Source organism: Pristiophorus japonicus, chromosome 5 (genome assembly GCF_044704955.1).
Source record: "Pristiophorus japonicus isolate sPriJap1 chromosome 5, sPriJap1.hap1, whole genome shotgun sequence".
Taxonomy (NCBI): Eukaryota; Metazoa; Chordata; class Chondrichthyes; family Pristiophoridae; genus Pristiophorus; species Pristiophorus japonicus.
The window spans coordinates 267,673,969-267,687,281 of NC_091981.1; the positions used below are offsets into that span (position 1 = coordinate 267,673,969).

A 13,313-nucleotide genomic window follows, 5' to 3' on the forward strand; every position below is an offset into this window, starting at 1 on the left:
ACTATGAGCAGACAAAGTGCCAACAGGCTATTCGACAACATGGGATATTGCAGATGAGCCCAATTGTGTCCTTAAATAACAACCACACAATTTCTAGCAAAGGCCATATAATCATAGAATGGTTACAGCACAGAAGGCCATTCGGCCCATCGAGCCCATGCTGGCTCTCCAAGAGCAACTCAGCTAGTCCCACTCCCCTTTCCCCGTAGCCCCGCAATTTTTTTTATTTCAGGGACTCATCCAACTCCCTTTTGAAAGCAGTGGTTGAGTCTGCCTCCACCACCCTTTCAGGCAGTGCATTCCAGATCCTAACCACTCGCTGTGTAAAAAAGTTTTTTCTTATTTCGCCTAAAGAGGGTCAATAAAGAACTTTTGCTCATTAAATTTGGAACAGTCTTGGCCTACATGACTCAGTAAAGAACCTGCATTTATGATGGTGCCCACCACATCTTTAAGACATTCCAAAGCACTTCATAACCAAGTTCTGAAGCCTTATCACTGTTATGTAGGCATAAATAGCAGCAAATTTGCACATGACAATGTCCCATAAAAAACAATGAGATAAATGACCAGTTAATTTATTTTTGATGGTGTTAGTGAGGGAGAATGTGGGCCAGAATACTGGGAGAATTCTCTGCTTTTCTTTGAATAGTGCCATGGGATCTTTTACAGCCACTTTAAAAAGGCAGACAGGGCCCCGGTTTAACATCTCATTTGAAACACAGCACCTTCGCTAACGCAGCCTTTTTCAGTACTGTAAACCTAGATTACATGCTCAAATCCTGGAGTGGAGCCTGAACTCAATCATCTGACTCAGACAAGACTACCAACTGAGATAAGATGACACTTTGAAGTAGTCGAACTAGATACTAATCAGTAGTACAGCATGCAGTGCATGTACCTAATGGGCTATGGCACAGTGGATTTTGTTTCATTTTTATACTAATTTAGGATTTAACTTCTGTATTACTGTCATTATTTAGAAATTTTATGTCAACGAAATTGCACAGAATGTAGCCATGAAAAATATATTTATGACACGAACACTGCAACCACATCAATGGAAAAATTAAAGATTCCTAATCGTTTCTCCCAGGCCAATATTGACAAGAAAAATCTGCAAGTACATTTTTTTTTTTTTTTTTAAGTTATTTGAAATCTTGTTCCAGAACTCCCAACCCTGAACTAAAATCTGCCGAAGGGCTTTTTTTTCTCCCCATACTTCGTTCATGGGATGTGGGCGTTGCTGGCAAGGCCAGCATTTACTGCCCATCCCTGATAGACATGAGGAGAGGTAGGATTTAGGAAAGTATGTTCTGTAATATGGGAATAGGTGATCCAACCTCACTAATTTAGAAACATGTTTTCATTTTTATTAAATAAAATTGTGCAAGTTGATTACTTCTAAGTTTGAAAACTGCAGTAGCTTCTTATTTATGGTAAACTTACACATCACTACTAAGGGAGATAAAAACTATGAAATCAAAATATACTATTTGGCCCATCAACCTCCTTATACCAACCATATTGTCCACTCAACCACAGACATTACCCTATCTTTTGAATATCCTGAGGGAAAGCTCTATGCAAGAACTCCCTACCCACCGCCACCACAGCAGCCCCCAACCCCACAAAAAAATAATAAAGTAACATTCCAGAATATACAACCATCAGGCCTAACCCTGTCCTCAAGACAACATTATCCCCTGCCCCAATGTTACATTACGGGAATCAGTACATCCAAGTTTCATCTTCATATGGCCTACTTATGACTGAGAACAAGCAGAGCAATGGTTGGTCAGAGGCCTGATCATTTTGATGGCCGGGCATCATTTGCATGGAATCGACGAGCTGCCTCTACATTTGGAGCACTGATGGGCGGCATCCCCATTTTGTGAGGGTGGGAAATGCAACTGGACAACCAAAGAGCAAAGGCCTGCAGCAGGTTAAAAGCAGAGGGTGGCGAAGGGAATTAAAACAATTAACTTTGAAGGTATGGGGGAGAGCAATTAAAACTGATCCTGAAGCCTTAAAACTATTAAAATTGCCTGACCTGGTTCCAACAACCCCTTTAACTGATGCTGGTCCATCCAATTATTGCCCTGTTACCGCCCACGTATAGTGTGCAGTTTTACATCGGAATAGGTTGCGTTCAAATAGCAACCAAAATGGTATTGGGGGTCCTACCTACGTGCAGCAATGAGGCTCCCATGTGTTTCCGGCAGGACTGCAGGCTGCCTACATGGAGACTAGTTTGAAAACCGCACAAGTTGAGTCTTGGGCGGGAAGTAGGCAATAAATGTATTTTTGCTTCACTACCCGATTCTCCCCTCACCACTGTTCCTGGATCCTACCAATTCATCTGTAGCTGCGCTGGGGATTCCACTTCTCCTATTCCTACCAACAACGTACAGCACAGTGTGATTCCGTAGAGAAGCAGCATCCAGCAGAGTCAGAAGTGGCAGTGATGACAGACAGGGAGTAGAGTAAAATGATTAAATAGAAGAATGAGGAGAGAAGTTAGAAGTTATTTTTTTAAACACATAGAACATGGAATGCTCTACAACACGAGGTTATCGACTACAATACGAGGTTATCGACTACAATATAATTTTAAAATGGAACTGGGCAAATATTTTAAAGGAAGCTTATAATAGAATATGCGATTACAGCAGATAGCTCCAGAGGAAGAGCTATGAACCCAGGCACACTGGGCTTCTTCTAGGATTCCAAGTTGAGTGGTTTGTGCATGTATCAAGACAGTCAACTGGCCCAAAAGAGAATTTATGCTTCCTAATTTAACCCTGTGCCTCCAGATTGTTAAATGGACTGTTCAGATCTATGTGTCTCCGCCTCATTATTTTAAAGATCTAGACCCTATCTTTCTTCAATTTTCACTTCTCGAAGTGAAAATAATTTCAGCTCTACAAATCTCTCCAATTCAGAACCAATTTTTTATATCCAGACTTTGCTTCAGAAACGCTTAAAATAATTGCGTAGTCATGGAAGGAAGTTTTAACCCTTAATGTCACCAAGTTCCCAAACTCAGCACCATCACTGCAATAAGTTGCAGAAGCAAGCTGATTCAAGGCGAGAAGGGAAGGTCATCCTGGGAGATAAGGAAAGGGAACTGAGGCAGTTTACTCTCACTAAACACCTGTCATTTTGAAATTTGTAAAAGAATAAACTTTACAACCCCCAGTTTTTCCACAGTTTACAAAAAAGTGTTGAGATTTGAGAAATTATGCTGATACACCGCAATTTACAATGCAAAATTAAACTTAAAAAGAAAAGATATTTCCTGCATATGGCTGGTTATTACTCACTGTAACTTAAGATAACTCAGGAAATCTGGCTCTGAATTCTGTGTTGGCATCTGGCAGGGATACACGTGCTTGCTGGCTGTTGGTGCCCCCACCTCCCCCTAATTGTATGCATTGTGAGCTCATGTAAGCGTAATCACCCTACTAGCTGGTATAATTGTTATAGCCATGGAAGGAGTGTTCACATGGCAGCCCATCAGATTATTAATCAGCCTGCAAATCTTTCCAATATTTCACATTATTTTCCAAGGGAAGTGTGTGAAGATATGATAACTAAACTGTAAAAAAATACTAACTCAGTTTTAAAAATCGTAATTTAAAAACAAGTGATTCAAATTAATTTCTAAATCTTCAAGCCAAATTGGAAATTGCTAATACACACTGCACAGTTTCAAAAGCAGAGCTACTTTTGACAGCACATTTTGTGAAGGGTTTGTCGGTTTTATGAAATATGTTAATTTGTCCGCCAGTTTTAGTATACCCATAGGGGGCCCACTCTGGCCCTTTCAGACGGAATTTTAGATGGTGGATTGTCTGGGCTATTTTATAGATTATTACGTTACGGAAAATCTATGATTATCTGGAGATTCATTTCTGTGCCAGAGTTTGCCCCAAGAGTAATTGTTTCCGGTATTATTCGCAAACAAATCGAATCTCTCCTACTTGCCTTATTTTTGGAACCATCATCCTGTGTTGCACCATCAGTGTGTGACAGATGGATGCCATCATTGTGAAAACATCTTCACTCACAGATTCCTTCCATACCAGGTTTAGCAAGGCATTTGTCTGTTGCTTAGTGTCCAGCTTCTTGAGACACTCCGCAGTAATTAAATTCACTGAAATTCTACCATCGCCCTTTAAACAGAATTAAACATGAATAAATCCATTACAGTGGACACATTTTACAAAAGGAGAAAACATTCCTAAAAAGTATCTCAATAAAAGCAGTACTAAAATTGAAGAAATCACAGGGTATTGTGCATTTTATTTTAAAATGTTTCTGTGTTTCACATTTTGCTCATGATAAACCAGTTACCAAAGTGACGAACAGTGGGAGGGGAAAAAGTTTGGTGAAGGATTGGCAGCAGAAATTATTACATAAGAACATAAGAATTAGGAACAGGAGTAGGCCATCTTGCCCCTCGAGCCTGCTCCGCCATTCAACAAGATCATGGCTGAACTGGCCATGGACTCAGCTCCACTTACCCGCCCGCTCCCCATAAGCCTTAACTCCCTTATTGGTTAAAAATCTATCTATCTGTGATTTGAATACATTCAATGAGCTAGCCTCAACTGCTTCCTTGGGCAGAGAATTCCACAGATCCACAACCCTCTGGGAGAAGAAATTCCTTCTCAACTCGGTTTTAAATTGGCTCCCCCGTATTTTGAGGCTGTGCCCCCGAGTTCTAGTCTCCCCGACCAGTGGAAACAACCTCTCTGCCTCTATCTCGTCTATAAGATCACCCCTCATCCTTCTGAACTCCAACGAGTAAAGACCCAGTCTACTCAATCTATCATCATAAGGTAACCCCCTCATCTCCGGAATCAGCCTAGTGAATCGTCTCTGCACCCCTTCCATAGCTAGTATATCCTTCCTTAAGTAAGGTGACCAAAACTGCATGCAGTACTCCAGGTGCGGCCTCACCAATACCCTATACAGTTGCAGCAGGACCTCCCTGCTTTTATACTCCATCCCTCTCGCATTGAAGGCCAACATTCTATTCGCCTTCCTGATTACCTGCTGCACCTGCAAACTAACTGCACCGCAGCATGTTGTAATTTCTCCCCATTCAAATAATATTCCCTTTTCCTGGTTTTTTTCCTCCAAGGTCGATGATCTCACATTTTCCGACATTGTATTCCATCTGCCAAACCTTAGCCCATTCGCTTACCCTCTTTGCAGCCTCTCTTTGCAGCCTCTCTGTCCTCTACACAACCTGCTTTCCCACTAATCTTTGTGTCATCTGCAAATTTTGTTACACTACACTCTGTCCCCTCTTCCAGGTCATCTATGTATATTGTTAGCAGTTGTGGTCCCAGCACCGATCCCTGTGACACACCACTAACCACCGATTTCCAACCCAAAAAGGACCCATTTATCCCGACTCTCTGCTTTCTGTTAGCCAGCCAATTCTCGATCTATTCTAATACATTTCTTCTGACTCCGCGTACCTTTATCTTCTGTAGTAACCTTTTGTGTGGCACCTTATCGAATGCCTTTTAGAAATCTAAATACACCACATCCATCGGTACACCTCTATCCACCATGCTCGTTATATCCTCAAAGAACCTCTCTGCCTTTATCTTGTCTATCCCTTTCATGTTTTTTTAAATGTTTCCAAAAGATCACCCCTCATCCTTCTGAACTCCAAGGAGTAAAGACCCAGTCTACTCAATCTATCATCATAAGGTAACCCCCTCGTTTCTCGAATCAGCCTAGTGAATCGTCTCTTTACCCCTTCCAAAGCTAGTATATCCTTTCTTAAGTAAGGTGACCAAAGCTGCACGCAGTACTCCAGCTGCGGCCTTACCAATACCTTATACAGTTGCAGCAACACCTCCCTGCTTTTGTACTCCATCCCTCTCGCAATGAAGGCCAACATTCCATTTGCCTTCCTGATTACCTGCTGCACCTGCAAACTAACCTTTTGGGATTCATGCACAAGGACTCAAAAGAGTTTTCATGCACAAGGACCCCCAGGTCCCTCTGCACCACAGCATGTTGTAATTTCTCCCCATTCAAATAATATTCCCTTTTACTGTTTTTTTCCCTCAAGGTAGATGACCTCACACTTTCCAACATTGTATTCCATCTGCCAAACCTTAGCCCATTCGCTTAACCTATCCAAATCTCCTTTTAGCCTCTCTGAGTCCTCTACACAACCCGCTTTCCCACTAATCTTTGCGTCATCTGCAAATTTTGTTGCACTACACTCTGTCCCCTCCTCTAGGTCATCTATGTATATTGTAAACAGTTGTGGTCCCAGCACTGATCCCTGTGGCACACCACTAACCACTGATTTCCAACCGAAAAGGACCCATTTATCCCAACTCTCTGCTTTCTGTTCGCCAGCCAATTCTCTATCCATGCTAATACATTTCCTCTGACTCCGCGTACCTTTATCTTCTGCAGTAACCTTTTGTGTGGCACCTTATCGAATGACTTTTGGAAATCTAAATACACCACATCCATCGGTACACCTCTATCCACCATGCTCGTTATATCCTCAAAGAATTCCAGTAAGTTAGTTAAACATGATTTCCCCTTCATGAATCCATGCTGCGTCTGCTTGATTGCACTATTCCTATCTAGATGTCCCGCTATTTCTTTCTTAATGATAGTTTCAAGCATTTTCCCCACTACAGATGTTAAGCTAACCGGCCTCTAGTTACCTGCCTTTTGCCTGCCCCCTTTTTTAAACAGAGGCGTTACATTAGCTGCTCTCCAATCCGCTGGTACCTCCCCAGAGTCCAGAGAATTTTGGTAGATTATAACAAATGCATCTGCTATAACTTCCGCCATCTCTTTTAATACCCTGGGATGCATTTCATCAGGACCAGGGGACTTGTCTACCTTCAATCCCATTAGTCTGTCCAGCATTACCTCCCTCGTGATAGTGATCATCTCAAGGACCTCCCTTCCCACATTCCTATGACCAGCAATTTTTGGCATGGTTTTTGTGTCTTCCACTGTGAAGACTTAAGCAAAATAATTGTTTAAGGTCTCAGCCATTTCCACATTTCCCATTATTCCCATTATTAAATCCCCCTTTTCATCTTCTAAGGGACCAACATTTACTTTAGTCACTCTTTTCCGTTTTATATATCTGTAAAAGCTTTTACTATCTGTTTTTATGTTTTGCGCAAGTTTACCTTCGTAATCTATCTTCCCTTTCTTTATTGCTTTTTTAGTCATTCTTTGCTGTTGCTTAAAATCTTCCCAATCCTCTAGTTTCCCACTAACCTTGGCCACCTTATACGCATTGGTCTTTGATTTGATACTTTCCTTTATTTCCTTGGTTATCCACGGCTGGTTATCTCTTCTCTTGCTGCCCTTCTTTTGCACTGGAATATATTTTTGTTGCGCATTTTGAAAGAGCTCCTTAAAAGTCCTCCACTGTTCTTCAATTGTGCCACCATTTAGTCCTTGTTTCCAGTCTACTTTAGCCAACTCTGCCCTCATCCCACTGTAGTCCCCTTTGTTTAAGCATAGTACGCTCGTTTCTGACACAACTTCCTCATCCTCAATCTGTATTACAAATTCAACCATATTGTGATGACTCATTCAGAGAGGATCTTTTACGAGGAGATCGTTTATTTTTCCTGTCTCGTTACACAGGACCAGATCCAAAATGGCTTGCTCCCTTGTAGGCTCTGTTACATACTGTTCTAAGAAACAATCCCGTATGCATTCTATGAATTCCTCCTCCAGGCTACCCCCTGCGATTTGATTTGACCAATCGATATGTAGGTTAAAATCCCCCATAACTACTGCCGTTCCTTTTTCACATGCCTCCATTATTCCCTTGATTATTGCCCGCCCCACCATGAAGTTATTATTTGGGGGCCTATAAACTACGCCGACCAGTGACTTTTTCCCCTTACTATCTCTAATCTCCACCCACAATGATTCAACATTTTGTTAATTGGAGCCAATATCATCCCTCACAACTGCCCTGATATCATCCCTTATTAACAGAGCTACCCCACCTCCCTTCCCTTCCTGCCTGCCTATCTTTCCGAATCGTCAGATACCCCTGTACGTTTAATTCCCAGTCCTGGCCACCTTGCAACCATGTCTCTGTAATGGCCACCAAATCATACCCATTTGTAATGATTTGTGCCGTCAACTCATTTACTTTATTTCTAATGCTGCGTGCATTTAGGTGGAGTGTTTTCATCCTACTTTTTAAACCATGATTTTTAGTTTTTGCTAAGTAATTCAAGTAAACAACTGCATTTTAATATCCACTTAATAAAGTATAATTGCATAGTTACAATCATATCTTAAAATGTGTGTTTTGCACTCACACAAGATAATCAGTTATTTTTGAAAAGGTACAAATATACTTAAGTATTGAGGATTAAGTTATCAATTCAGCTGACACTAATATGCAAACTCATGATATAATTTTTTAAATAAAACAAATTAAGTATTTTCTTTATACATTGGTTAAAATGTAATGATGATTCTCATTAGCTTATAGCCTACTGATGTCACAATTCACAGTTTATGAACAAAAAAGGTATGTACAGTCTTTACCTTTCCTAATGTTAACAAGATCTACGATATCTAAAAAGGTGTTTTCCAACTCACTTTTCAATAAAATATGTACACTTAAAAGAAACTACAACTGAATGTCTTGCACCCAATTAAAAAAGAACTTGAGAAACAATTCCAGGTTCTTCTCACCTTACTGGTAAACATCTTGCGCTCCTCCTCCTCTTCATTCTCAGAGTCGCTACCAATTTCTCTGCCATTTGAACCAGTCAGTGAAACTGGTAACTGTGGTAAAAGGATCTGCAGCATCCTCAGGTACACAAGCATGCCATCCTCAGACAGAATCGCTAATTTTCAGAGAGTGAAAAAAAAACAAAAGGTTACTGCCATATACATATACACAATGTTAAACAAATTCACTATGCAGTGTCAACACTGAGCTAGCAGAAAACAGCTAGCACAATAAGGAGACAGCAAAATTATGCTTAAATATTTGATGCAGAAACAAACATTTGTTGAAGAACAAGTTGCTCATAAGGCCCAACCAACTTCTTACATAGATCACAAAATGTTCGCGTCATCAAAGACGACAACATCACCATATAAAAGCACCAGCTCATAGACACACTGAAGGAAAATGTGGTATAACTGTCACTTTGACTATATCTTGGTCCCTATTCAATAATATGCAAAGAATTCAGTACAAAAATACTTGAAAATTATTGCAATCTAAAAACAACATAGGCCTAGAAACCACAACATATGGAATGAATTCCACTTGAGACACAAACAAAAAATATATTTGTTTGCTGGAGTCACCCTGAATCACTCAAGTTGAGTACTGTGTAAAAGGTCCACGACATGCTGCTTCAATGTATAATACTAACCAGCAAAGAAAAAAAAAACATCATACCTATCTGTGATTCTCCAACAGCAAGAACAAAGTACAGAAGCCAAGGTGCCATTTCCCTGGTAAAAGTAAGCCCTACTGAAGAGGTTGCCTTCGGTATTAACAGTGCATTCAGCAAAGGTATGTAAGGAAAGGAAATCCTTGCAGCAGACAATGCTGGAACGAGGAAGTTGAAGATCTGGTCTGTGAACGGTGCAGTGAAAAACTCTTTTGCCAATGCAGCAAAGACTTGATGCCTGTGTGGACAAGTATATTCATGATTTATAAATTATAGCAAAGTTAAGTTTGGCAGATAATAAATTCAACACATTCTGACTACAGGCTGCAAAAATGATAAAGTACTAATATATACAAGATCTACCTTTTAGAAAATGGCAGCAACAATACTTGATACCTTTACCTTTCTATCCATCTAATGGTTCAGTGAAGAAATTGAACTTATATGTAAAAATGAGCCAGACTAGGAAGGTTGCTGGTCTGCATTAAGCATATCTCCGTATACCCAAGGAACATTGAGGAAATTTCTGCCAGTTTTACTCCTGAAGTTACCTTTAATCTCTATTGTAAGTGCCGAAACATGGATACCAATTGTAATAAGAGTCCAGTTTGATGGTGACAGCCCCAATGGTCAATAGACTCTTCAATACACACTGTTTAAACTCACAACTGTGAGTTGCCCGTGAAACTATGCCCCCCTTGAGTAAGTCTCTTGGTTTTAGGTTTAAAATTGATAACTCTGCCCTCCTTTGGAATGGAAAATTTGAAAATCACAACTACATTTTCAAAAGATTATAAATGGCTACGGAAGGCAGTGGAACAATCTTTAGATTGTTTTAGCAAAGAACTGGCACAGACAAAATGGGCCGAATGGGTTCCTCCTGTGCTCTAAACTTTCTATAATTCTATTTTACTTGTAAACATTTTGATTAAAATGCAACCTCAAACAAAATTATCTCATTTCCATTTTAAATGGGCAACCCTTTATTCTGAAACTATGTCCCCGAGTTCTAGATTCCTCGAGTGGAAACATCCTCTCTGCATCTACCCGATCAAGCCCCCCCTCAGAATCTTACACGTTTCAGTAAGATCACCTCAGTCCTCTAAACGCCAATGAGTAGAGGCCCAACCTGCTCAGTCTTTCATGACAATCGCTTCATCTCAGGAACCAACCTCGTGAACCTTCTCTGAACTGCCTCCAATACCAGTATATCTTCCTTAAATAAGGAGACCAAAACTGTACGCAGTACACCAGATGTGGTCTTCATAATGCCCTGTACAGTTGTAGCAGAACTTCCCTATTTATATACTCCATCCCCCTTTCAATAAAGGCTAACATTCTATTAACCTTCCTAATTCGGCAAGGAGCAGGAGGCCCGGAGGTCGCCGAGCAGCGGGAGGATGAACCCCATCTGATGATAAATATTTTTCTCTCTCTTTTATAACAGATAAGTCTAACTAGAGGGATGGAATGGCAGGGCAGTTCAGTCCTGTGGAGTGCATGTCCTGCGGCATGTGGGAAGTCCTGGATGCATCACGCAGCCTAGACAACCATTTGTGCAGGTGGTGTCTCCAGCTTCAACTTCTCGAGCTCCGCATTTCGGAGCTTGAGCGGCGGCTGGAGTCAATACGGTGCATCCGCGAGGCTGAGAGCTACGTGGATAGCACGTTTCAGGAGCTGGTCATCCAGCAGCTTAAAAGCATGCAGGTAGAGGGGAAGTGGGTGACCACCAGACGGATGAAGAATGCTAGGCAGGTAGTGCAGGAGTCCCGTCCCGAGTCCATCTTGCTTTCTAACCGATGTTCTCTTCTGAGCCCCGGTGAGGGAGATGGTGCCTTTGGGGAATGCAGGCAAAGCCATGTCCAAGGCACCATGGGTGGCTCAGCTGCAAGAGGGGGAGGGACAAAGAATAAAAGAGCTGTAGTGGTTGGAGATTCAATAGTTAGGGGAATAGAGAGGCGTTTCTACGGCTGTAGACGTAACTCCAGGATGATATGGTGCCTCCCTGCTGCCAGGGTCAAGGATGTCACAGAACGGATTCTGGGAGGAGGGGGTGAAAAGCTAGAGGTCGTGGTCCATATCGGGACCAATGACATAGGTAGAAAAAGGGATGAGATTCTGCAGGCAGAATTTAGGGAGCTGAGAGAAAAATTAAAGGGTAGGACCTCAAAGGTAGTAATCTCCGGGTTACTACCGGTGCCACATGCTAATGAGTACAATCATAGAAGGTTAGAAGGATAAACGTGTGGCTGGAGAGTTCGTGCAGGAGGGAGGGCTTTAAATTCCTGAGGCATTGGACCGCTTCTGGGAGAGATGGGACCTGTACAAACCGGACCAGCGCCAGGACCAATATCCTCACGGGGAGTTTTGCTGGTGCTGTTGGGGAGAGTTTAAACTAGCTTGGCAGGAGGAATGGGAACCGGAGAACAAATTCAATAGGGAAGGAAGTAAAACTGAAATTGGAAAGCAAGAAGGTAGAAAATGAATTTGTAAGACAGAGGAAACAAAGGTTAGTAAGCAGTAATCAAGAAGGTCTTCCTGTGCTAAATGGTATATACTTCAATGCAAGGGGTATAGTGAATAAGGTAAATGAGGTGGATGAGCTGAGAGCACAAGTAGACTCTTGGGACATTATAGCCATGAGAGACATGGCTGAAAGAGGGGCAGGTTTGGCAGCTCAATATTTTTAGACAGGACTGGGGGGGGGGGAGGGGGGGGGGAGAAGGGGGGAGCGGTGTCACAGTATTGATTAAATAAACTAGTACAGCAGTGAGGAGGGATGATATGTTAGAGAGATAAAATGAGGCCATATGGGTCGAACTGAAAAATTAAAAAAGGGGCGATCACAATGCTGGGTGTGTATTATAGACCCTCAAACAGTGGGAGGGAGATCGAAGAGCAAATATGCAGGTACATTTCTGTGAAGGCCAAAAACCATAGGATAGTAATCAACTATCCTAATATTGATTGGGGATTTAGTTTTGGGAAATGAAGCTGAGCAGGTGGAAGGGGTGTCAGTGGGAGAGCACTTGGGTGCTAGTGACCATAATTCAGTCAGATTCAAGGTAGTTATGGAATAAAGACAAGGATAGGCCAGGAATAAAGCCCTTCTAGCCTGCACCGCCATTCAATGAGTTCATGGCTGAACATGAAACTTCAGTACCCCCTTCCTGCTTTCTCGCCATAACCCTTGATCCCCCGAGTAGTAAGGACTTCATCTAACTCCCTTTTGAATATATTTAGTGAATTGGCCTCAACTACTTTCTGTGGTAGAGAATTCCACAGGTTCACCACTCTCTGGGTGAAGAAGTTTCTCCTCATCTCGGTCCTAAATGGCTTACCCCTTATCCTCAGACTGTGACCCCTGGTTCTGGACTTCCCCAACATTGGGAACAATCTTCCTGCATCTAACCTGTCTAAACCCGTCAGAATTTTAAACGTTTCTATGAGGTCCCCTCTCATTCTTCTGAACTCCAGTGAATACAATCCCAATTGATCCAATCTTTCTTGATAGGTCAGTCCCGCCATCCCGGGAATCAGTCTGGTGAACCTTCGCTGCACTCCCTCAATAGCAAGAATGTCCTTCCTCAAGTTAGGAGACCAAAACTGTACACAATACTCCAGGTGTGGCCTCACCAAGGCCCTGTACAACTGTAGCAACACCTCCCTGCCCCTGTATTCAAATCCCCTCGCTATGAAGGCCAACATGCCATTTGCTTTCTTAACCGCCTGCTGTACCTGCATGCCAACCTTCAATGACTGATGTACCATGACACCCAGGTCTCGTTGCACCTTCCCTTTTCCTAATCTGTCACCATTCAGATAATAGTCTGTCTCTCTGTTTTTACCACCAAAGTGGAT

At 42.0% G+C, this 13,313-nt stretch overlaps 1 protein-coding gene across 6 annotated transcripts in view; it reads right to left on the reverse strand.

Annotated features, from left to right (window-relative positions):
* ube3c (ubiquitin protein ligase E3C) overlaps nucleotides 1–13,313 on the reverse strand; it is a 231,689-nt gene that overhangs the window by 151,979 nt on the left and 66,397 nt on the right. For all 6 annotated transcript variants that reach the window (XM_070881630.1, XM_070881632.1, XM_070881627.1 and 3 more), the window contains 3 exons: nucleotides 9,458–9,690; nucleotides 8,737–8,891; nucleotides 3,991–4,178 (listed from right to left, as the gene is read on the reverse strand). In XM_070881630.1, coding sequence (XP_070737731.1) covers nucleotides 3,991–4,178; nucleotides 8,737–8,891; nucleotides 9,458–9,690 — 576 coding nt within the window. The remainder of the gene's footprint in view (nucleotides 1–3,990; nucleotides 4,179–8,736; nucleotides 8,892–9,457; nucleotides 9,691–13,313) is intronic.